Source organism: Bombina bombina, chromosome 1, assembly GCF_027579735.1.
Source record: "Bombina bombina isolate aBomBom1 chromosome 1, aBomBom1.pri, whole genome shotgun sequence".
Lineage (NCBI taxonomy): Eukaryota > Metazoa > Chordata > Amphibia > Anura > Bombinatoridae > Bombina > Bombina bombina.
Genome location: NC_069499.1, coordinates 1,340,567,453 through 1,340,591,909, shown reverse-complemented (window position 1 = coordinate 1,340,591,909; position 24,457 = coordinate 1,340,567,453). Strand labels below are relative to the sequence as shown.

The following is a 24,457-nucleotide window of genomic DNA, read 5'->3' as shown; positions in this document are numbered from 1 at the left end:
AAAAATATTACAACAATTTTAAACTAATTACACCTACTCTAAGCCCCCTAATAAAATAACAAAGCCCCCCAAAATAAAAAATTCCCTACCCTATTCTAAATTAAAAAAGTTACAAGCTCTTTTACCTTACCAGCTCTGAACAGGGCCCTTTGCGGGGCATGCCCCAAGAATTTCAGCTCTTTTGCCTGTAAAAAAAAAACATACCATACCCCCCCCCCCCAACATTACAACCCACCACCCACATACCCCTAATCTAACCCAAACCCCCCTTAAAGAAACCTAACACTAAGCCCCTGAAGATCTTCCTACCTTGTCTTCACCATCCAGGTATCACCGATCCGTCCTGGCTCCAACATCTTCATCCAACCCAAGCGGGGGTTGGCGATCCATCATCCGGTGGCTGAAGAGGTCCAGAAGAGGCTCCAAAGTCTTCCTCCTATCCGGCAAGAAGAGGACATCCGGACCGGCAAACATCTTCTCCAAGCGGCATCTTCGATCTTCTTCCATCCGGTGCGGAGCGGGTCCATCTTGAAGCAGGCGACGCGGATTGGCTGATCGGAACAGCCAAAAGAATGCGAGCTCAATCTGATTGGCTGATTGGATCAGCCAATCGGATTGAACTTGATTCTGATTGGCTGATTCCATCAGCCAATCAGAAAATTCCTACCTTAATTCCGATTGGCTGATAGAATCCTATCAGCCAATCGGAATTCGAGGGACGCCATCTTGGATGACGTCCCTTAAAGGAACCGTCATTCGTCGGGAGACAACAGAAGAAGAGGATGGATCCGCGTCGCCTGCTTCAAGATGGACCCGCTCCGCACCGGATGGAAGAAGATCGAAGATGCCGCTTGGAGAAGATGTTTGCCGGTCCGGATGTCCTCTTCTTGCCGGATAGGAGGAAGACTTTGGAGCCTCTTCTGGACCTCTTCAGCCACCGGATGATGGATCGCCAACCCCCGCTTGGGTTGGATGAAGATTTTGGAGCCAGGACGGATCGGTGATACCTGGTGAGGTGAAGACAAGGTAGGAAGATCTTCAGGGGCTTAGTGTTAGGTTTCTTTAAGGGGGGTTTGGGTTAGATTAGGGGTATGTGGGTGGTGGGTTGTAATGTTGGGGGGGGGGGGTATGGTATGTTTTTTTTTACAGGCAAAAGAGCTGAAATTCTTGGGGCATGCCCCGCAAAGGGCCCTGTTCAGGGCTGGTAAGGTAAAAGAGCTTGTAACTTTTTTAATTTAGAATAGGGTAGGGAATTTTTTATTTTGGGGGGCTTTGTTATTTTATTAGGGGGCTTAGAGTAGGTGTAATTAGTTTAAAATTGTTGTAATATTTTTCTTATGTTTGTAAATATTTTTTTATTTTTTGTAACTTAGTTCTTTTTTATTTTTTGTACTTTAGCTAGTTTATTTAATTGTATTTATTTGTAGGAATTGTGTTTAATTAATTTATTGATAGTGTAGTGTTAGGTTAATTGTAGGTAATTGTAGGTAGTTTATTTAATTAATTAATGTATTGATAGGGTAGTGTTAGGTTTAATTATATCTTAGGTTAGGATTTATTTTAGGTAAATTTGTTATTATTTTAACTAGGTAACTATTAAATAGTTCTTAATTATTTAATAGCTATTGTACCTGGTTAAAATAATTACAAAGTTGCCTGTAAAATAAATATTAATCCTAAAATAGCTACAATATAATTATAATTTATATTGTAGCTATATTAGGATTTATTTTACAGGTAAGTATTTAGCTTTAAATAGGAATAATTTATTTAATAAGAGTTAATTTATTTCGTTAGATGTAAATTATATTTAAGTTAGGGGGGTGTTAGTGTTAGGGTTAGACTTAGCTTTAGGGGTTAATACATTTATTAGAATAGCGGTGAGGTCCGCTCGGCAGATTAGGGGTTAATAATTGAAGGTAGGTGTCGGCGATGTTAGGGAGGGCAGATTAGGGGTTAATACTATTTATGATAGGGTTAGTGAGGCGGATTAGGGGTTACTAACTTTATTATAGTAGCGCTCAGGTCCGCTCGGCAGATTAGGGGTTAATAAGTGTAGGCAGGTGTCGGCGACGTTGAGGGGGGCAGATTAGGGGTTAATAAATATAATATAGGGGTCGGCGATGTTAGGGCAGCAGATTAGGGGTACATAGGGATAACGTAGGTTGCGGCGGTTTACGGAGCGGCAGATTAGGGGTTAAAAAAAATATGCAGGGGTCAGCGATAGCGGGAGCGGCAGATTAGGGGTTAATAAGTGTAAGGGTAGGGGTGTTTAGACTCGGGGTACATGTTAGAGTGTTAGGTGCAGACGTAGGAAGTGTTTCCCCATAGGAAACAATGGGGCTGCGTTAGGAGCGGAACGCTGCTTTTTTGCAGGTGTTAGGTTTTTTTTCAGCTCAAACAGTCCCATTGTTTCCTATGGGAGAATCGTGCACGAGCACGTTTTTGAGGCTGGCCGCGTCCGTAAGCAACTCTGGTATCGAGAGTTGCATTTGCGGTAAAAATGCTCTACGCTCCTTTTTTGGAGCCTAACGCAGCATTTGTTTGAACTCTCGATACCAGAGTTAAATTTATGGTGCGGCCAGAAAAAAGCCTGCGGAGCGTTAACAGCCCTTCTACCGCCGAACTCCAAATCTAGGCCTATGTAATTTGTATATATTAAAAGGGCATAAAAACTGTAACATCAAATGTTTAATTATGCATAGTTTAAAAACAAAAATCTTAAACTTGGAAGTGCACACTGCAGTTTTTACCATCCTAACCCTGCTACATATCTGTCCCTAATTGGACTCAGCAGAGATAAAATAAAGGACTAAACAAAACAAAAAACAATTTAAGTCTGTGACAATTTCACTACAACAAGCCTGTCTCCTTTAAATAAGGCAAGTAATGAGTGGAGCAGCAAACAAGGTGTTAATGCAATAAGGTACATTCATCTAGATTCTAGTGTGTTAATTTACTAAAAGACTGCAGAAATGTCTTGTAATTACACAGTGTTTTATGTCCATAACATTTAATTGTATCAGCTCTAAGAAGATTTTGTTTGATTCTTTGTCACATAATATTAGTATTGTAGGTCATTTCCAGGAGGTTGTTTACAAATTTTTATTTTGCTTTTTCAACTTCTACATAATTCACAGTATTTATTAATCCAATAAATTATATTCAGACATAAAATGTGAAATCGCTTTTGTAGCCTATAAGAAGACAGAATAATTTAGGGGCTATAGTTTATACATTGTTTTGTTGTATATCTGCTGAAGTGCACATAAAGACAGTACTTGCACATAGCCTCAGTAAAATGTATATTTATCTGTTTATAGAAGCTGACACAATACAGATGTAACAGAAGAAATAGAGCCTATTTTACTAGTTACCGAACTAGTAAGAAATTGCACTGAATAAGCAAGGACTTTTCTATATTTAACGGGACAGTCTACTCCAAAATTGTTATTGTTAAAAAAATAGATAATGCCTTTATTACCCATTCCCCAATTTTGCATAACCAACAAAATTGTTAACTCTGTGATTACCATGTATCTAAGCCTTTTCTGACAGCCCCCTGATCACATGACTTTGTATTTATTATCTATTGACTTGCATTTTATCTAATTAGTGCAGTGTCTGCCACAAACCATGGGCGTTAGCACAATATTATCTGTATGGCTCACATGAACTAGCACTCCCTGTTGTGAAAAGCTAATAAAAAAGCATGTAATAAGAGGCTGTCTTTAGTGGCTTACTAACAGGTAGACATGTAGAGGTTTAAAGATTATAAAGTATATTTATATAACAATGTTGGTTGTGCAAAGCTGGGGAATGGGTAGTAAAGGAGTTATCTATCTTTAAAAGTAAATTCTGGTGTAGACTGTCCCTTTAATAATCAATGGACTAATAACACTTTGCTATAAGCTACAATATTTCCCACTGCTTTATATATCACATATAGTCAACTTACAAGACCACTAAATGATTACAAGCACATTCCATGACTATGCCCAACAGACATCTCACCTGTATGCCATAACGAAAGCCACCAATCTCTTATATAGGTCAAATGCGTGTTTCTCAGGACAAAACGTATCTGGGTGCTTCTTGATGAAGGGCAAGACTATGGAGTTATATTCCTTTTCCATGTTTTCCATGTCCCTTCTAACTGCTTCAGGCACACCTGTGCCCTTCAGAAGTTGTGTTTGCTCATCCTCTGACCTGTGATGAGACCAATCACAGGAAAAAATAAATCCATAAAAACAGTATCCTAAGATTACATTTCAAAATTCACAACTATCTGCCATTATATACACTTTGTGATGGACAACAGAATCATCAAAGTTTTGTAGAATTCTAAAAGTAGGTTGCTCAAATCCCACTCAAGGGTTACAGGATTGAGACCAGGTTGGAAAAACAGAATTTATGCTTACCTGATAAATTACTTTCTCCAACGGTGTGTCCGGTCCACGGCGTCATCCATAACTTGTGGGAATATCTCTTCCCCAACAGGAAATGGCAAAGAGTACAGCAAAAGCTGTCCATATAGTCCCTCCTAGGCTCCGCCCACCCCAGTCATTCGACCGACGGACAGGAGAAAAAAACAGGAGAAACTATAAGGTGCCGTGGTGACTGTAGTTAAAGAAATACATTTATCAAACCTGATTAAAAAACCAGGGCGGGCCGTGGACCGGACACACCGTTGGAGAAAGTAATTTATCAGGTAAGCATAAATTCTGTTTTCTCCAACATTGGTGTGTCCAGTCCACGGCGTCATCCATAACTTGTGGGAACCAATACCAAAGCTTTAGGACACGGATAAAGGGAGGGAGCCAATCAGGTTACCTAAACAGAAGGCACCACGGCTTGCAAAACCTTTCTCCCAAAGATAGCCTCCGAAGAAGCAAAAGTATCAAATTTGTAGAATTTGGCAAAAGTGTGCAGGGAAGACCAAGTCGCTGCCTTACATATCTGATCAACAGAAGCCTCGTTCTTGAAGGCCCATGTGGAAGCCACAGCCCTAGTAGAGTGAGCTGTGACTCTTTCAGGAGGCTGCCGTCCGGCAGTCTCATAAGCCAATCGGATGATGCTTTTCAGCCAAAAGGAAAGAGAGGTAGCAGTAGCTTTTTGACCTCTCCTTTTACCAGAATAGACGACAAACAGAGAAGATGTTTGTCTGAAATCCTTTGTTGCTTCTAGATAAAACTTTAAAGCACGGACTACATCTAAATTGTGTAACAAACGTTCCTTCTTTGAAACTGGATTCGGACACAAAGAAGGCACAACTATTTCCTGGTTAATATTCTTGTTGGAAACAACTTTTGGAAGAAAACCAGGTTTTGTACGCAAAACGACCTTATCTGAATGGAACACCAGATAGGGCGGAGTACACTGCAGAGCAGATAACTCAGAAACTCTTCTAGCAGAAGAAATAGCAACTAAAAACAAAACTTTCCAAGATAACAACTTAATATCTATGGAATGTAAAGGTTCAAACGGAACCCCTTGGAGAACTGAAATAACTAAATTTAAACTCCAGGGAGGAGTCAACGGCCTGTAAACAGGCTTGATCCTGACCAAAGCCTGAACAAAGGCTTGAACATCTGGCACAGCTGCCAGTCGTTTGTGTAACAAGACAGATAAAGCAGAAATCTGTCCCTTTAGAGAACTCGCTGATAATCCCTTATCCAAACCCTCTTGTAGGAAGGAAAGGATCCTAGGAATTTTAATCTTACTCCATGAGAATCCCTTGGATTCACACCAACAGATATATCTTTTCCATATTTTATGGTAAATCTTTCTAGTTACAGGTTTTCTGGCTTGTACCAGAGTATCTATCACAGAATCCGAAAACCCACGCTTAGATAAAATCAAGCGTTCAATTTCCAAGCCGTCAGCTGGAGAGAGACTAGATTTGGATGTTCGAATGGACCCTGTACCAAAAGATCCTGTCTCAAAGGTAGCTTCCATGGTGGAGCCGATGACATATTCACCAGATCTGCATACCAAGTCCTGCGTGGCCACACAGGAGCTATCAAAATCACTGAGGCCCTCTCCTGTTTGATCCTGGCTACCAGCCTGGGAATGAGAGGAAACGGTGGAAAAACATAAGCTAGGTTGAAGGTCCAAGGTGCTACTAATGCATCCACTAGAGTCGCCCTGGGATCCCTGGATCTGGACCCGTAGCAAGGAACTTTGAAGTTCTGACGAGACGCCATCAGATCCATGTCTGGAATGCCCCATAATTGTGTCAACTGGGCAAATATCTCCGGGTGGAGTTCCCACTCCCCCGGATGGAATGTCTGACGACTCAGATAATCCGCCTCCCAGTTTTCCACTCCTGGGATGTGGATCGCAGATAGGTGGCAGGAGTGATCCTCTGCCCATTTTATGATCTTCGTCACTTCTCTCATCGCCAGGGAACTCCTTGTTCCCCCCTGATGGTTGATGTAAGCAACTGTCGTCATGTTGTCTGATTGGAATCTTATGAATCTGGCCTTTGCTAGCTGAGGCCAAGCTTTGAGAGTATTGAATATCGTTCTCAGTTCCAGAATGTTTATCGGGAGAAGAGATTCTTCCCGAGACCATAGACCCTGAGCCTTCAGGGAGTCCCAGACCGCGCCCCAGCCCACTAGACTGGCGTCGGTCGTGACGATGACCCACTCTGGTCTGCGGAAGCTCATTCCCTGGGACAGATGATCCTGGGTTAGCCACCAACGTAGTGAGTCTCTGGTCTTCTGATCTACTTGGATCACTGGAGACAAGTCTGTATAGTCCCCATTCCACTGTTTGAGCATGCACAGTTGTAATGGTCTTAGATGAATTCGCGCAAAAGGAACTATGTCCATTGCTGCAACCATCAATCCTACTACTTCCATGCACTGAGCTATGGAAGGTCGAGGAACAGAGTGAAGAACTTGACAAGCGTTTAGAAGCTTTGACTTTCTGACATCTGTCAGGAAAATCTTCATTTCTAACGAATCTATTATTGTCCCCAAGAAGGGGACTCTTGTCGACGGAGACAGGGAACTTTTTTTCTATGTTCACCTTCCAGCCGTGAGATCTGAGAAAGGCCAGAACGATGTATGTGTGAGCCTTTGCCTTTGAAAGAGACGACGCTTGTATCAGAATGTCGTCCAAGTAAGGTGCCACTGCAATGCCCCTTGGTCTTAGAACCGCTAGAAGGGCCCCGAGTACCTTTGTGAAAATCCTTGGAGCAGTGGCTAGCCCGAATGGGAGAGCCACAAACTGGTAATGTTTGTCCAGAAAGGTGAACCTTAGGAACTTATTTAGAGATAAAGGGTTGGGGGGAGTAGAGTTATAGAAATAGTGCCAGGTTTTACCCAAATTCACATATTACACATAATATTCAAATACTGGAATCATAGATTCTGCAAAGAGGCAAAACCTGGAGTGGATTGCTCACTGAGAGACCTAACAACAACTAGACAAACTAGTTGTAACTGAGAGTACAACAGAGTTATAAAGAGAGAGTAAATCCACTAGTGTATAATCACACTTTTACCTCTACTGATATCATAAGGTTTCCCAAGAAATAATATTAAAAATCGTTCCCAATCATTCATACATTATAGTTTATTAATTAGGCTAAGGAACTCACACTCATACAGTAGCAAAAGCTGTGAATTAAAACCACTTAAACTCTGTGGTTAGCATAATAGCCTTTAAGTCAATATGTCACTATTAAATATCCTCATTCCAGGTAGGTTAAAATTAACTAAGCCCTTACAATCCGAGGGCTGTTTTACTTTTACATATGCAATAATGGATAACAGGATATAGTATTAACTACTTAGTACATAAATTATCACAAGAGTAAGCAAAGTTAAAAACGGACGATAGGAGAGACAAAGCTGCCCCTATCGGACCCCTGACGTGCGTTTCACAAACGCTTCCTCAGAGGGGGTGCTCTTTGCCTTCTCCTGCTGACCATAAGTAATGAAGATGATCCGTGGACTCATCGTGTCTAAGAAGAAATAAATTTATCAGGTAAGCATAAATTTTCTTTTCTTCTTAAAGACACGATGAGTCCACGGATCATCTTCATTACTTATAGGATCCAATACCCAAGCTAGAGTACACGGATGATACGGGAGGGGCAAGATAGGATACCTAAACGGAAGGCACCACTGCATGAAGAACCTTACTCCCAAAAGTAACCTCAGCCGAGGCAAAAGTATCAAATTTGTAAAACTTTGTAAAAGTGTGAAGAGAAGACCAAGTTGCAGCTTTGCAAATCTGTTCCACAGAAGCATCACCTTTGAATGCCCAAGAGGAAACAACAGCCCTAGTGGAATGAGCCGTAATCCTTTCAGGAGGCTGCTGTCCAGCAGTTTCGTAAGACAAACGTATAACACTCATCAGCCAAAAGGAAAGAGAAACAGCCATAGCTTTCTGTCCCCTACGTTTGCCTGAAAATACCACAAAGAGGAAGACTGGCGAAAGTCTTTAGTCGCTTGTAAAAAAAACGTTAAAGCACGAAATACATCCAAATTGTGCAAGAGCCCCTCCTTCTTAGAAGAAGTATTAGGACACAAGGAAGGTACAACAATCTCCTGATTAATGTTCCGATCAGAAACAACCTTGGGAAGAAATCCAAACTTCGTACATAAGACCTTATCCGCATGAAAAATAAGGTAAGGGGGCTCACATTGTAACGCTTAAAGCTCAGACACTCTACGAGCAGAAAAAATCGCTACCAGAAATAAAACCTTCCAAGATAACAACTTGATATCTAAGGCAGTGATTTTTAACCTTTTTTTTGCCGTGGCACACTTTTTTACATTAAAAAATCCTGTGGCACACCACCATCCCAAAATTTAAAAAAAAATCACACATTGTAGCCTAATACAGCATATATATATATATATACACATACACACAAACACACACATACTGTATGTATTGTGCTGTTATGCCATGCCTCCTACAAACTACCCCTGCACTGGGAGTAAAAAACAAGCAAAGTTTATATATGTCACACTGTTTTCAGTCTGCCGTGGCACACCTGAGGATCTCTCATGCACACTAGTGTGCCACGGCACACTGGTTGAAAAACACTGATCTAAGGAATGCATAGGTTCAAATGGAACCCCTTGAAGAACCTTGAGAACTAGATTAAGACTCCATGGAGGAGTAACTGGTCTAAACACAGGCCTAATTCTGGTTAAGGCCTGACAAAAAGACTGTACATCAGGGACATCAGCTAGACGCTTGTGTAACAGGATAGATAATGCTGAAATTTGACCCTTTAAAGAACTTGTTGATAATCCTTTCTCCAGGAGTAGCCCTTGGATTCACACCAAAAAAGGTATTTACGCCAAATCTTGTGATAAATCTTTCTAGTGACAGGCTTACGAGTCTGAATCAAAGTGTCTATGACTGAGTCAGAAAAACCTTGCTTGGCTAGAATCAACCGTTCAATCTCCAAGCAGTCAGCTTCAGAGAATCTAGATTTGGATGATGGAAGGGTCCCTGAATCAGAAGGTCCTTTCGAAGCGGAAGCCACCAAGGAGGTAGAGACGACATCTCCACCAGGTCTGCATACCAGATCCTGCGAGGCCAGGCCAGTGCTATGAGAATCACTGAAGCCCTTTCCTGTTTGATACGGGCAATCACTCGAGGAAGGAGAGCAAACGGAGGAAAGAGATATGCTAGATTGAAGGACCAAGGGGCCCCCAGAGCATCTATCAGTGCCGCCTGACGATCTCTGGATCTCGATCCGTACCTCGGAAGTTTGGCAGTCTGCCTGGATGCCTAGAGATCCAACTCCGGTTGACCCCATTTGAGGATCAGACTGGAGAACACATCCGGAGGAAGTTCCCACTCCCCCAGATGAAAGGTCTGTCTGCTCAGAAAATCCGCCTCCCAGTTGTCCACTCCTGGAATATGAATTGCCAACAGACAACAAGAATGGGTCTCCGCCCACCGAATTATTTTGGAGACCTCTGCCATTGCCAAGGAACTTCTTGTTCCTCCCGGATGATTGATGTAGACAACTGATGTTATATTGTCCGAATGGAACCTGATAAACTGCCAAAGCCAGCTGAGGCCAGGCCAGAAGAGCATTGTAGATCACTCTCAGTTCCAGAATGTTTATAGGTAACAAAGACTCTGACTGAGACCATCTCCCTTGAGCCCTCAGGGAGCCCCAAAGTGCTCACCACCCCAGAAGGCTGGGATTTGTTGTCACGATCTCCCAGGAAGGTCTGCGAAAAACACAATCCCTGGAAGAGATGATATAGAGACAACCACCAAAGAAGAGACTCCTTTGTCCCCTGTGCCAATAGAAGTCGAGGAGACAAGTCCAAATAATTTCCGTTCCATTGTTTGAGCATGTCCAAATGAAGAGCTCTGAGATGAAAGCGAGCAAACAGGACGATGTCCATTGCCACTACCATCAGACTTTTTAACTCCATGCACTGAGCCACTGAAGGGTGAGGAGAAGATTGCAGAGCTAGACAAGTATCAATAAACTTTAATTGCCTGACTTCTGTCAGAAAAATCTTCATAGACAGAGAATCGATTATGGGACCCAGGAAAGTCACGCTTGAGTGTGGGCCTAAGGAATTCTTTTCTAAAATCACCTTCCAGCCATGGATTTTAGGAAGGATAATCCTAAGTCCGTGTGAGACCTTGCTAGATGAAAAGATGTAGCCGGAACTAGAATATCGTCGAGATAAGGCGCCACTACAGCCCATTTTGCACGAAGCACCATCAACAGAGATCCCCGAACCGTTGTGAAGATTCTGGGGCTGTGGCAAGACCAAAGGAAGAGCCACAAACTGTTTGTCCAGAAAAGGAAACAATAAGAACTTGAGATGATCCCTGTGAATGGGAACATGTAGATACGCGTCCTTTAAATCCACTGAGGTCATAAATTGAAGGACGTACACTAAGAAATCTGTCTAGACTCTTGTTTTATATGGTCCCCAGATAGGGGACGTATCAGATATTAAACGGATAAGAACAGATACTACACTTGATCTTAGCCAAAAGGCCGAAGATCTAAAAAGTGGCCTGGAGTAGAAAAACCCAGACCCTGAACCAGTATTGGAACTGGAGCAAGCACTCCCATATCTGAGTGAATATATTCCATATATACCGCCTCTCCTTTAGTCTGATCTGCAAATAATCTTGAAAAAGAAAACTGCTTTGTATCCCTGTGATACTCTTTTACTATCGCTCAGAGACCCTGAACTATTTTGATTTTTTTTTTTTTTTTAATTCTTCAAAATGTCAAAAGAGAACAGTTCCGCCAAGCCGGGTCCCAACAAGGTCTCTTTAAAGAAGACGCTAAAAACATAGACCTAGAGCGTATGTCAGTAGAACAAGGCTCTAACCATAAGACTCTGCAAACTGTAACAGAAAAAAACGTATACAAATGTATTGGGTAGTGGTAAAGCGCGGGTAATAAACCGTGCAGCTCATTTAAAAGCCTTTATCCTATCCTGGATCTTATCCAGGAGAGTTACTGACTTAGTAGCATCAGACAACACATCAGACCAATATGCCGTCATACCAGTGACGGTAACAAAGTACACAGCTGGATGCCATGTAAGCCCTGGTATACATCCCTCTGCTGATTATTGCCCATAGGACCCTTGAAAAACCCAACTATCCTTTAATGGTATAGTAGGACTCCTAGCTAAGATGGAAACTACTCTGTCCACCCTAGGAAAAGATTGCCCAGCCTCCTTAGTTGAGATGGCTATGGGAAACGTTTTTTTTTTTTTTTTTAAATAGGGAATGTGCATGAGCATAAAATTACACCGACGGTGTCGGAATCGTCCAGGGTAACTAAAACCTCCTAAAGTAACAAATGGAGGAAATCAATCTAAAAAAAATAAAGATATTGTTCCATCTGAGACTGAAAATCTCTCTCCGATAATCCCCAAGTATCTTCCTCTTTTCAGGAAATCGGGAAGAACCATTCGGGACAGTATCTACTGAATCAATCAAGTTTCTATTTTAAATGATTGAAAATAATTCCTCTAACAATGTTTACGATCATATGTAAAAACATAAAATGTCTGCAATGCAGAATACCTCCGGGCGGGGTTAAAGGAAGCACAGAGCACTGCATGTGGGCCATAATTTGGATACTGTAGGAGAAATTGAGGCACAGCCTGACCACTTGTCAATTAGTTCCTGAACAGCAGGGGTCTTAGAAATAATAGGCTCAGAAAAAATGAAAAATTAATAATAAAAATTAACACATGAAAAAGTTACTGTCTCCTTAAAATTTAAAATGTAACTCTTTATTTTCAAATCTAGAATTACATAGTCACTGTAGCACCCAACTACCCATCAGCTAAACCTTGCTGAGGTGCCCAGCAGTCCCAAAACTTTATGCTCTTTGAATGCCTAACTGTAAAAAACAAACCTTTCCAGCTTCTAGAATACAAGTCAGTTTGTGTATGACAATAACATCGATCTTTATGTAGAACAGTAACTTTGCACAATGCCCTCTCTTTTTAGTTGAGAAATCGTTGTACAAATCGTGTAAAAGAGTTGTAAACAGGACGGCGACGCAGCTCTAACGCTGTCCGGATCCCCCTTACTAATGAACACAACACACTGTGATAAACACGCCCCCCGATGCTGTCCAGCAGTTCCTGAAAAACAGCAGGGGAGGAAAAAGTGCGCAGTCCACAAAACTGGCGCCATACGAGGCTCCGCCCATCGTGGGCGTAACAATCATGTAGCTCCCGGTCGCCATTAGTACAGTTATAACTACGTCACCGGGAGCTAACTGTGCCATCCGAAACTTGGGGTCAAACTTGGCTACCACTTCATTATCGTAGCCTAGTCAAATAAAGTGTAAGCCTATTACTTCCCACTGAGATCAATTTACCCTCAGCTCAAGTGATCCCCAAAGTAAGCAGCGATCTCCTTAGCCCATCAAAGGCGTAACAACCCTGGAGCTCCCGGTTGCTATTAACAGTGTTATAACGCCACCGGGAGCCAACTGAGCCTTCATAAACATGGGGACAAATTTGGTTACTGCTTTTCTTCTACCGCAGCTCAGCCAAATAATGTTTAAACAATCTCACCTCCCACTGAGTTCTATTTACCCTAAGCCCAAGTGATCCCCCCAAATAAGTCAATCTCCTTTAGCCCTTGCTAAGAAGGTGCTGTCATGAAGGTCCCTCCTTTTACATGTAGGAGTTCTTACCAAATAAATAAAGTGCTCCACTTCTCTGAGATCCATTTATTGACCCAGAATAAAAAAAGTCAGCACTTACCTTGAACTCTGCCCAACAGAAGGGCAGCTAAGCAGGTTTATGAGGTCCTTTCCCTCCCATAGCCCTGTAGTTAAAAATAAAGCCTGAGTTATCTTACTTAGGCTATCAGGATAAGGGCAGCATAAGTGTATGGGAGGTGCAGTGAGAATTATGTCCCACCAGTTCCCATTGCTCTAAAGCGACCAAAAGCTCTACTGTAGAGACTTATATGGACTACGGCTACACCCTAGAACAAAGCAGCACTCTCTGGCACTACTTTAAAAATAATAAACTCTTGATTGAAGAATCTTTTTCTAACACCTCACTTTACCTCTTCCTATCACTAATGTAGGCAAAGAGAATGGAGTGGGAGGGAAGGGAGGAGCTATTTAACAGCTCTGCTGTGGTGCTCTTTGCCTCCTCCCGCTAACCAGGAGGTGAATATCCCATAAGTAATGAAGATGATCCGTGGACTCATCGTGTCTTTAAGAAGAAATAAAAATTTTAATATTTAATAACATATAAAGCATGCATTAATACCTTCAATAAATATTTATGTTCCAAAATAAATATATATTATTTAAAACAATCCTTGTTTTGGACAGTATTCTCCAACCTTTAGTACAGAATATGCCGTCCTTTTTGCTTAATTCAATCAGCTTGATTAAAGAGATGAAGACATTTCCAACATTTGAGGGGCCTTTGATTTTGGTTACCCTCGATGTAGTGAGCCTTTATACAGTGATACCCCACGATCTGGGAATGAGGGCTATTTGCAATCAGCTCAACAGATATCCCTATGTGGGACCCCCGGTGGGATTAATTATGGAACTACTACAGATATGTCCAACAATGAATTATTTTAAATTCAAAAAATGTTTCTATCTGCAGTTGATGGGAACGGCGATGGGGGTCTAACGTGGCCCCATTGTATGCCAACTTGTACATTGTCATATATGAATCCACTTTCTAAATGTGTGCCTCTCTCTTTAACAAGGGGTGTGTTTATTCTTATCCACCTGTATAAAGAGTCCTACCCCACATCGTTCTTTGCTTGGTAATTCTAGCTCTCTCAGTATTGCTTATGCCAATACCGACATCCTTTGCTTACTAAAGTTAATATTGTGTCTTTTGATACTTCCTTTTATTTCCTTTGCTGAACCAGCTATCTATCTTTGGAGTTTATCAGGAGTTCAGTATCTCCATTCTTAGCCCTCTCTAAGGTAAAGCCACCCAGTGTCTCTTCATTCAGTGTTGCTTACTCTAACAGCTGACACCTCCTACTCCACGCATAGCTCTCACAGGATTCCCACGAGCGGTAACGTCACACGCCAAAGCTCCGGAACGGAACTGCAAGCAACTTGACCGGCCGACTCTCAGATTCCTCATCCAGCACAAACAGTAAGAATCTACCTACTTGTTTATGACTTCATCTAAATATTCTCTCAATATCAAAATCGCATTATCTGATATATGCTTAGGAATATCACTATACGTTTTGCCTAACCAGATACTGCTTATATTTGTCACTGATTATTCCGGTCACTACCCTTCTGTTGGTGTTTTATGTTACACCAAATCTGCCATACTTGTTGCCACCCTATGGCAATAGATATATGTGTAATATAAATCTTTACACCAAAACAGTAAGGCAGTTATGCAGCTTCTGTGGTATTACTTTATCACTGGTTACCTCCATTTAATGAAGCGCATTACTACTACAATCTATACCCTTATAAGCACACAGAGTGAAATATTTTTCTCTTTAACTAAAACTACAGTTGGATTCAATTCTGATTTATGACACTCTCTTCTCTACAGGAAGCAAGGTTTTTGCCACTAACACTTGACATACATGGCGAAATTTGAGGAACATGTTACAACCCTGTTTCAGCACCATCATATAAAATATTTCCAGAGATATATTGATGACTTGTTCCTACTATGGGGAGGAACTGAAGAACTTCAGAATTGGTTTGATGCATTGAATATGATGATCCCTTCTTTACCAATCAAAATGACCCATAACAACACTTCGGTGGATTTTTTGGATCTGAGAATTTATGTTAAAGAAGGTAGATTACAAACCACCCTCTTTAGGAAAGACACGGAGAGGAACTCTTTATTGAATGCCACAAGCTGCCATCCTCCATCCTTAAAAAATGTGTTACCAATATCGCAATTCAAAAGAGTAGTACGAAATAACAGTGAAAGTACCCAAGCATTACTTCAACTAACACAGATGAAGGATAGATTTCTTGAACTAGGGTATAAGGAGAAGCATATCACAAAACATTTCAATACCTTTAAAGGGATGGATCAAGCTTTGGCTTTGACTTCAACCAAACAGCAGACCATTGACGATAAGAATCATGCTTACCACTACCTATACTATGGATAAAAGAGCATTGCCTGAGATAGTAAAACAGGATTGTAACATCATACAGTCAGACAGGAATCTGCCTTTTGGGAACATGCAGCCTCAAAAAATTGGCTTTCGGAGGGCCAGATCGATTAGGGACATGTTGGTTAAGCTTGACCCTGAACTGAGCTATAGAACTACCACCTGGCTCCAACAAGTAAAACCCGGCTGTTATAAGTGCTCAGGTTGTACTACCTGCAATGGTCTCCTCAACACCATATTCTTTACCCATCCGTCTACAAATAAAAGGTTTGAGATCCGGCATAGAGTAACCTGCACAACAACACATATTGTGTATTTGCTCCATTGTCTGTGTGGGTTATTCTATGTCAGAAAAACTATTGATGACCTGCGGACTCGCATGGCCAACCATTGCACTTCAATACGTATGGCCATAAAGAATGGCACGTCTGAATAACCTATTGCCCGACATTTTGTGCTGTTTGGCCATGCAGTCTCAGATTTGAGGTATGTGATCAATGATCACATCCCCCCTCTTACGGGAGGGGGTGATAGAGGGAAGTTGTTGTTGCAGCATGAGTCTAGGTGGATATTCAACCTGGGCACATTGGTGCCCAGGGGGTTGAATGCCCACCTGGACTGGCACTGCTTCCTTTGAATGATCCATTCTGCTATTCAGTTAAGAGGATTGCCTAGCTAGTTGAGATCAAGTAATGAGCAATATGGATCCTTTATGTTTACTTTATTTGTAATCTTCTATAGTCCTTCTTCCATGCTATCTAGTGTATAATTTGGGCTTCTTAGATTTGGAGTTACTGTTTGAGATAGCATTTATTCGCATATGTAGAAAACTAATAGTTATATAGATTACCCACAAGACGTTTTGCTAAAGACTTAATGTTGGGCAAGTGTAGATGAAGCTTATGGTAGAAATAGGGATTAGTAGTTGATATTCATTGTGAGCATACTAAATATATATATACGATCTGTCACTATTCTATTTTAGTCACGCCGCTTCTGGTTACCATGGTAACGGTCGGCCCTCTGCAGTGGAGCAGGTCTAACGTCATGGGACTTCCGCTTTGCAACACGGTGTTCGGTGCTGGGGTGCATATATTACAGGTATGTCTTAAGGTATGTTGTACGGTCTGAGGACGGGGCAAACACCGCCAAAACGTTACTGGTAATAAAAATCTTTACACTATAAGACCCGGTGAGTGCTTACTATTGATTTGGACTGTGATATTTTTAATGCACCCTGGGCAGTTTTTGTTGGCAAAGTGAGTGCGGAGCCCTACGTGGGATTTATATATATATATATATATATATATATTGATCTATCTAGATAGATAGAGAGATAGAGAGATAGATAGATATTATGAGAAAATTAATAATAAATGTATTTTAAACTGTTGTTGTGTTATTTTCTTTTTAGGATCAAGGTTTTGTGTACAGGATATTGATATCTCATAGTAGACGCAGCTTTTTTCATTTTACAATAGTGTACTTTTAAAATAGAACACATTTAGTATAGTGCAATTGCAATATTAGCTATAAAACAAAGTGCGTTTATAGTGTACTTAATAGCAGTCGTACTGTAACAAACATGTTATTAATATATAAAATGTACATAAAAGTGTACTGTATTAATCCATTAATTAGAAACACACAGACACACACATATATTTATATACAAACACACGCATACACACACATTTATATACACATATGCAAATAAAGTCTTATAAGCTCTGTTAAGCAGAATATAAATTACATCCGGTATATACTGCTAAGACATAAGATAATATGAAGATACCATGAGCAATAGAAAAGTATTCTGACAATGGAAAGCATAATCATGTTTACTTTCTCACCAAAACATGGGTAGGTCAGGTGGAGTCAAATCAGGCCACAAAGCGAAGTAGGGTGCCCATGGTGAGCTAACATCTGTGGCTTCATACAGGAGAGAAATGAGAAGGGGGACCCAGCCTGAGCGAGACTGAAGACTTTCCTTTTCTGGAACAGAAAAAAAATAAAAAAATAAAAAAAGGAGAATATTAGAAACCTTAAAAATATTGGCTTATTTAGACAAACAAGCTCTCCAAGCTGATGCAACCATGATAACACTTAAAGTGAATGTTAATTTTGATGCTAAATTGCCCAGTCTTTTAAAATTTGATTAAAAGCAGGGGCACTTTAATTCATCAAAATTTACATTTCACTCATGTTGTGAAAATACCTTTTAATAATACTTACCTTTTAATCTTGACAGCCGCTCCAGCTTCCTCTGCCCGTCGCTAAGCCTCTTCCTGGGTCTAAAATGAGGAATCCGGCTTCCTCCAATCACGGCGTTAAATCAGACACTGATTCCCCGGGGGGGGGGGAAGCTGTGATTGGAGGATGACCCATCCATCATTTCTGACGTCAGAAATGGCTTGCGACGACCGGGGAAAACTGGAGCGGCTGTCAAGTTTATAAGGTAAGTATTTCTTCACAACAAGTGAATTGTAAATTTTGATTAATTATAGTGCTGTTTTTAATATAATTTTTAAAAACCAGGCACTTTTGCATCAAAACTTACATTCACTTTAACAAATTCAATATATGTTTTAAGTGACAATATAAAAGTAAAGTAGCTGTTTGTAAACACGTAATCACAAACCAGCAGGTTGCGAGCACATTAAAGGGACAGTTAGTCAAAATGAGACTTTCATGATACAGGTAAAGAATGCAACTTTAATTTCTGTTATCCAAATTGCTACGTTCTCTTGGTATCCTTTTTGGCAAGCATTCAGTATATTTTTACTACACATAATTAACCCCTTCACTACCAGAAATTTTAGAAAATAACTTGCCCAAAATACATTGTGGATATCACTCTAAAACTATATTTATTTATTTTTTAAGTTGACAACCCAAGGTATTAATCTAGGTCTATTTTGGTATATTTCATGACATCATTTTGCTGCCTAATGCAATCAAATAAAAAAAATATATTAACTTTTTCACAAACGTTGGGTTTCTCACTGAAATTATTTACATACTGCTTGTGCAATCATGACACAAATTATTGTAAAAGATTCTCTGGGATCCCTCTGGGATCAGAAATAACAGACATATGGCTTTGCCATAGCTTTGTTGTAATTAGAAGGCCCTTAATTATAGCTGTGCACCACACTTCTAATATTCCTGGCTGTGAAGGGGTTAATCAGGTAGCTTGTAAGGTTGAGTCTAGCTTTAGTATAGAGATTACCCTCCCACCCCCTAATCCCTCCCAAACACATCTCTCCCCTCCCTTACCCCCACTGGTTACCACCATCTTAGGTACTGACAGTCTGCAGTTTAGATTTTTTTATTATTAATTTTTTTGCAGTGTAGTGATCCTCTTTAACCCTCCCTGATCCCCCCAAATAGCTCTCTAACCCCCCCCCACACACACACTAATTGCAGCCATCTTTAATACAGACAACTGACTGCCAGTACCTATAAATACTTATATTTTTTTAATATTATAAAAAAAAATCTGTAGTGTCTTGGTTCCCCTACCTCCCTCACTCTGGCGATCATTAGCTAAGGGCCCACACCCCACATTTTTTTTCTGTAAAGTAGCTCCCTATACCAACCTTTCCCTTTATTTTTTTTCTGCAGTGTAGGATCCATCCCACTCCCTCCCCCCTCCGCTGCTGGATTGCCCACCTGCCTCCCGGTCTCCCTCCCATATCTCCCGCCGGCACCAGCAGACAATCGTCAGATATGCAGTGTGCTACAGCGTAAATGCATCACTGGGAGAAAGTGTCAGACACGGGTGCCAGATAAACGTTTCACTGTGAAATATGCTGTGTGAAGCTTGTTATACCCAAGTGTGCCACAGTAAAATAAGCCACATAAAATGGTGTATGAAATTTATCTAGGCTTAGAAAGGTGGTGCCATATAATATTACTCCCTCATCATACACAAAAAAAATATAACATTTTATTTCCCTTTTTTTTATGAAAGCGGACTACATATCTGTGTTGTGTGTGGTTTTCATGTAATACGTCTAGATTCAATAAAACTTAATTTTAAAATGAATTCATGGAGAAAAAAAAAAGAACACTCGATATTTCTGTTTTCTTTGGTTGATAGATCTGATACAAATTTGTAAAAAATTGTGAAGTTTTAAAAATTCCTAATTTTGTTAAAATGCGATTAATAATATTAATGTGTTGCAGTTGAGGTACAAAAAGGTTGGAAAACAATGCCCTAGAAAGAAAAAGTCATGTAATTACATTTAAAGGGCCATTTGCAGGGGTCAAACTCAGAGTGGGAGGGTCTCTATTGTTATATTGTAACAAATTAAAGCATGTCATTTTTTTCATTAGAATGGCCCTTAAAAATGTTTTCCCCCTTCCTCCTCGTCCTCTGTCTTGCTCTCTCCCCCGTCCCACATCTCCCCCACATATATACTATAGATAATGGCTAGTTGTAATTCTTTTATTATTACATAATGGAACGTAGGAGGCTTTAAGTCTCCGATTAAACGAAAAGCAATAATCTCGCACCTTAAAAATTTAAACACGGTTATTGCCTTCCTGCAGGAAACCCATTTGAATTTAAAGGAAGTAGCAAAACTAAAGATGGCATGGGTGAAAGAGGTTATAGCTGTGCCAAGTTTGGCCAGGAAGAGAGGCCTAGCAATTGTAATGGGTAAAAAAAATCTTAATTACAAAATTTTGCCTGGCACCACTGACAGAGAGTAGACTTTTGATGGTGAAACTAAAAGTAGATAAGTTAACACTTACTTTGTGTAACCTCTATGCAAAAAATGAATATAGTCCAGTCTTTTGGGATTCAATCCAATCAAAAAATTTACAGCTTAAGGAGGGGCTTCTCATCATGGCGGGGGACTTCAATATGTCGCCTCAATATCCAATTGATAGGCATAGAAAAGGCCCTAATAAAATATTTTATTCACACTTACTGAACCAGAACACTATTCCCCCACTACTACAAGACTTCCAACAGTTTCACAAACTCTCCAACTTTCAGATCAATTCTACTAAATCTGAGGTACTAAATATTAATCTAGATAAGGCCACTCTACTCAGAGTTCAACAAATGACTCCCTTTACCTGGTGCAAAAACTCACTACATTATCTAGGTATAGAACTAGCAGCTACACTAGAAGAAATCTTTACCAAAAACTACGAACCTATTAAAAAAACTATAGTTAGAGACCTATCATCCTGGCTATCCAAAAGACTTTCATGGTCAGGAAAAATAAACACCCTTAAAATGAATATTTTCCCAAGACTATTATACATCATGCAAGCATTACCTATTCCTTTACCAACATCATACCTTGCAAGTATTCAAAAAGCTTTTAGTGACTTTGTATGGGCCAGAAAACCCCCTAGAATCAATCAGAATATTATGCAAAAACCTAAGTCGCAGGGAGGACTGGGTATTCCTAATATAGCGCTTTACAGACAATCCATCTTTTTGCAAAGAATAATAGATTGGCACATTCACCACGACCACAAAAGATGGGTACAACTAGAACATTTAATATCTGATACTCCCCACCTGGGCAGATTATGTTGGAGTTTGGAGAAATCTCACTATAAAAAGATACACAGCACTCCTTTAGTCAGGGAAACCTATGAAGTTTGGGAACGAGTCCTTTCCAAAACCACACATATCTCCTCCAAACCATCCCCCCTCACCTCACTCATAGAAAACGGTCAATTTACAATTGGCCACACTATCCTGACAACTTCAGCAGACTCTAACATCCGTGACTTCCCAGTTTGCAAAATAACATCAGGAGACAAAATCCTCTCCCAAAGCGAACTACTAGACAAAGGGTACACCTACTTCCATAACTGGTTTAATTACCACAGGGTTAACCGATTTATCTTATCGCATGATCAGAGTAGAAACATGGTTAGGCCACTAACAAACTTTGAAACACTTTGCACAAGGGCCCCTCCGAGATCCCACACACTCTCGTTGATTTATCAAATACTTACAACTAACACTCCAGGCTATGTCACACCATACCTTGAGAAATGGGAAGATGACTTAGGAATCATAATACTTCCTCAAACTGGCACATCAATCTTCCAAAACATCACAAAAACCTCAGTCTCGCTCTCTGTAGTGGAACTGAACTTAAAGATACTACATCGTTGGTACCTTACTCCTAGGAAAATCCACCGCCTCCTCCCCCATAGATCAGACTGTTGTTGGAGATGTGGCCATGGTGGCAGCAACATGGCTCACATGTGGTGGTGGTGTAATACCATCCAAACTTTCTGGAGATTAGTCATTACTGAAATAGAATCAATTCTAGAGGTTCAGTTTCCTCTGGACCCCCTGCTGTGGTTGCTATGCAACCCCCCTAACATAAAACATAAACCCCATAAAAAGCTATTCTACGTGCTGACGAATAGCATTAAATATTTAATAGCAAAAAACTGAAAGAGTAGGATAGCCCCACCAATAAAAATGTGGTCGCTTAGGGTATCGGAACTCCTAGAACTGGAGGAATACTTTTATATGAAAAATGACAAAATGGACGTATACGCAGAAATGCTAGCTACGTGGGAATGTTATCTCAAAACTCAAATACCAGCATAGACAATCGGTCAGGTTAATATTTACAATATAATACACAGGGTTGGGACGAAGTCTCAATAATGGGTATGGGCACCCCTCAATGGGTTCTACATATAATAATGACGTTTACAACTACATGACAGGGTTCTGCGTGATAAGGACAACGGGCAACATACAGTCCCGTGTGAAATCTCTACCTTGGCAGGGTGGATCAGCATTCTAATCCTTTCTTTCTCTTTCGCTTTCTTTCTTTCTTTAAACCCCTTTCATTCCTTTTCTCTCCTACCCCTTCCTAGTTTTCAAGCAATGTTATTAGCACCCAATTGGGTTTAAACATAAAAGAGGGGAGTTTACCCTCCTTCTTTTCTCTCATTAATTCCGGTTTAAGATAAAACTGTAACTGACAATCTTATTCAGTTTGTAGGGAGCTGCGTCTCCTAGAATATACATTGTAATCTCGAAACTTTGTTTTCTCTATGTATGCTATATATTTTACGCAATAAAGTCAGTTTTCAAAAAAAAAAAAAAAATTTACAGCTTAAGGAGGGGCTTCTCATCATGGCGGGGGACTTCAATATGTCGCCTCAATATCCAATTGATAGGCATAGAAAAGGCCCTAATAAAATAAAACTAGAAGTGATGTCTTAGAAAGCAAAATGTTCAGGAATATTTTCAGAAATTTAGCAGTCAGAGATATTTGGAGATTACAAAACCCAGTATTACAGGAACTTAACTGTAACTCAAAAGCCTCCAAATCTCTCTCGAGAATAGATTCGTTCTTGGTTGATGACAGGTTAATTAAAAGAGGTGTCAAAGCTAGTATAGCCCCACTGTGTATTTCTGATCATGCTCCAATCTTGTTAGAGATTCAGACACAAAATGGCCCCTACTCACCCTGAATTTCCTGAAGAGAAAGAGTGAGCGAATATATTCATCTTAATATCGGTTCAGTAGATAACCCAGCAACATTTTGGGAGGAGGAGAAAGCTGTCCTAAGAGGAGATATTATAGCATATATGGCAATGTTGAAAAAGAAACATAATAAAAGAAATAAATCCTGAGTTCACTGTTAAAATCGTTATCTACATCAAACAACGAAGGTAAATTGGGACAAATACACTAGAGTAAAAAAAGAATGGGATACTTTCATACTACAGACTGCGTCACAAAAAGAACTCAGATCTCAGGCAAAGTTCTACAGATTTGGTAACAAAGCTGGTAAGATGTTAGCCAATTTAGTTAAGAACAACAAAAAATCTACACTTATTGAAACAATAAAGGAGGCAGGTAAAACGGTTAACTCTGCGGAGGATATCCTTGAGGTATTCTCGGAATACTATAAGGACCTGTATTCATTTAAAGAGTCAAACGAAACAAGGCAGAGTTTTGGAATAAGATAGCAACACTTTTTAAGAGCAGACTGCTGTAGCGACAGTTAACGTGCCAATTTTGGAGGAAGAAATCTTCCCGACTATTAAGGATTTACAATTGGGTAAGGCACCTGGCCCAGATGCATTACCCAATTAATTCTACAAGATTCTTGCCCCTGAGCTGACCACTCTTCTAGAAAGATTGTTTAATTATTTTTACACAGAGAACAAACAGATCCCATTAAAATCTGCAGTTTCTCAAACTATCTTAATTCATAAGCAGGCAACGAGCCTCAGAGTAAGGAATCCTATAGGCCCATAGCCTTACTTAATATAGATTACAAAATTTTTACCACTATATTGGCAAAAAGATTACAACTAGTCCTGAAAGACATCATTCATAAAGATCAGGCTGGGTTCTTGCACAAACGCAACTCAGCATCTAAAATTAGGGAGGTTTTTTTAGTGGTGGACTATTTCAAGGATAAAAATAAGGAGAGAGCGGAGGCAAGTACTGATGCAGCAATTATCACAATTGAAGCAGAAAAAGCATTTGATTCAATTCACTATGATCATCTGCTCTCTTCGCTGGCCAAATTTGGATTTAGAGGTAATTTCTTGAATCTAATAAATAATCTTTATAACAATTCACACACTAAACTTTTAGTCAACAATATGGAATCTCCTCTATTAAAGCTAGAGAGAGGTACAAGTCAGGGCTGTCCACTCTCCCCGTTATTATTTGATATTTTCGATTGAACCTCTAGCTATACTGATTCGACAAGAAATAGAGGGAATTAAGAACTGAAGATTGCGCTTTACGCGTTTGATATCTTGTTATATGTCTCTAATACCCCGGTTAATATCC

General features: G+C 40.2%; 1 protein-coding gene, 1 long non-coding RNA gene and 1 pseudogene across 2 annotated transcripts in view; 1 reads left to right on the top strand and 2 right to left on the bottom strand.

The window, feature by feature from the left end:
- LOC128642522 (uncharacterized) overlaps nucleotides 1-19,714 on the top strand; it is a 33,865-nt gene extending 14,151 nt beyond the window's left edge. The window contains exons 2-3 of the long non-coding RNA XR_008399671.1: nucleotides 16,625-16,740; nucleotides 19,267-19,714. This is a non-coding gene — a long non-coding RNA (uncharacterized LOC128642522). The remainder of the gene's footprint in view (nucleotides 1-16,624; nucleotides 16,741-19,266) is intronic.
- The window catches only part of SETD6 (SET domain containing 6, protein lysine methyltransferase), a 78,502-nt gene that overhangs the window by 40,309 nt on the left and 13,736 nt on the right, over nucleotides 1-24,457 (bottom strand). The window contains exons 4-5 of the mRNA XM_053695295.1: nucleotides 17,493-17,634; nucleotides 4,015-4,209 (exon numbers count right to left, since the gene is read on the bottom strand). Of these exons, the coding sequence (XP_053551270.1) occupies nucleotides 4,015-4,209; nucleotides 17,493-17,634 (337 nt within the window). The remainder of the gene's footprint in view (nucleotides 1-4,014; nucleotides 4,210-17,492; nucleotides 17,635-24,457) is intronic.
- Nucleotides 10,906-11,018, bottom strand: LOC128646307 (uncharacterized; annotated as a pseudogene).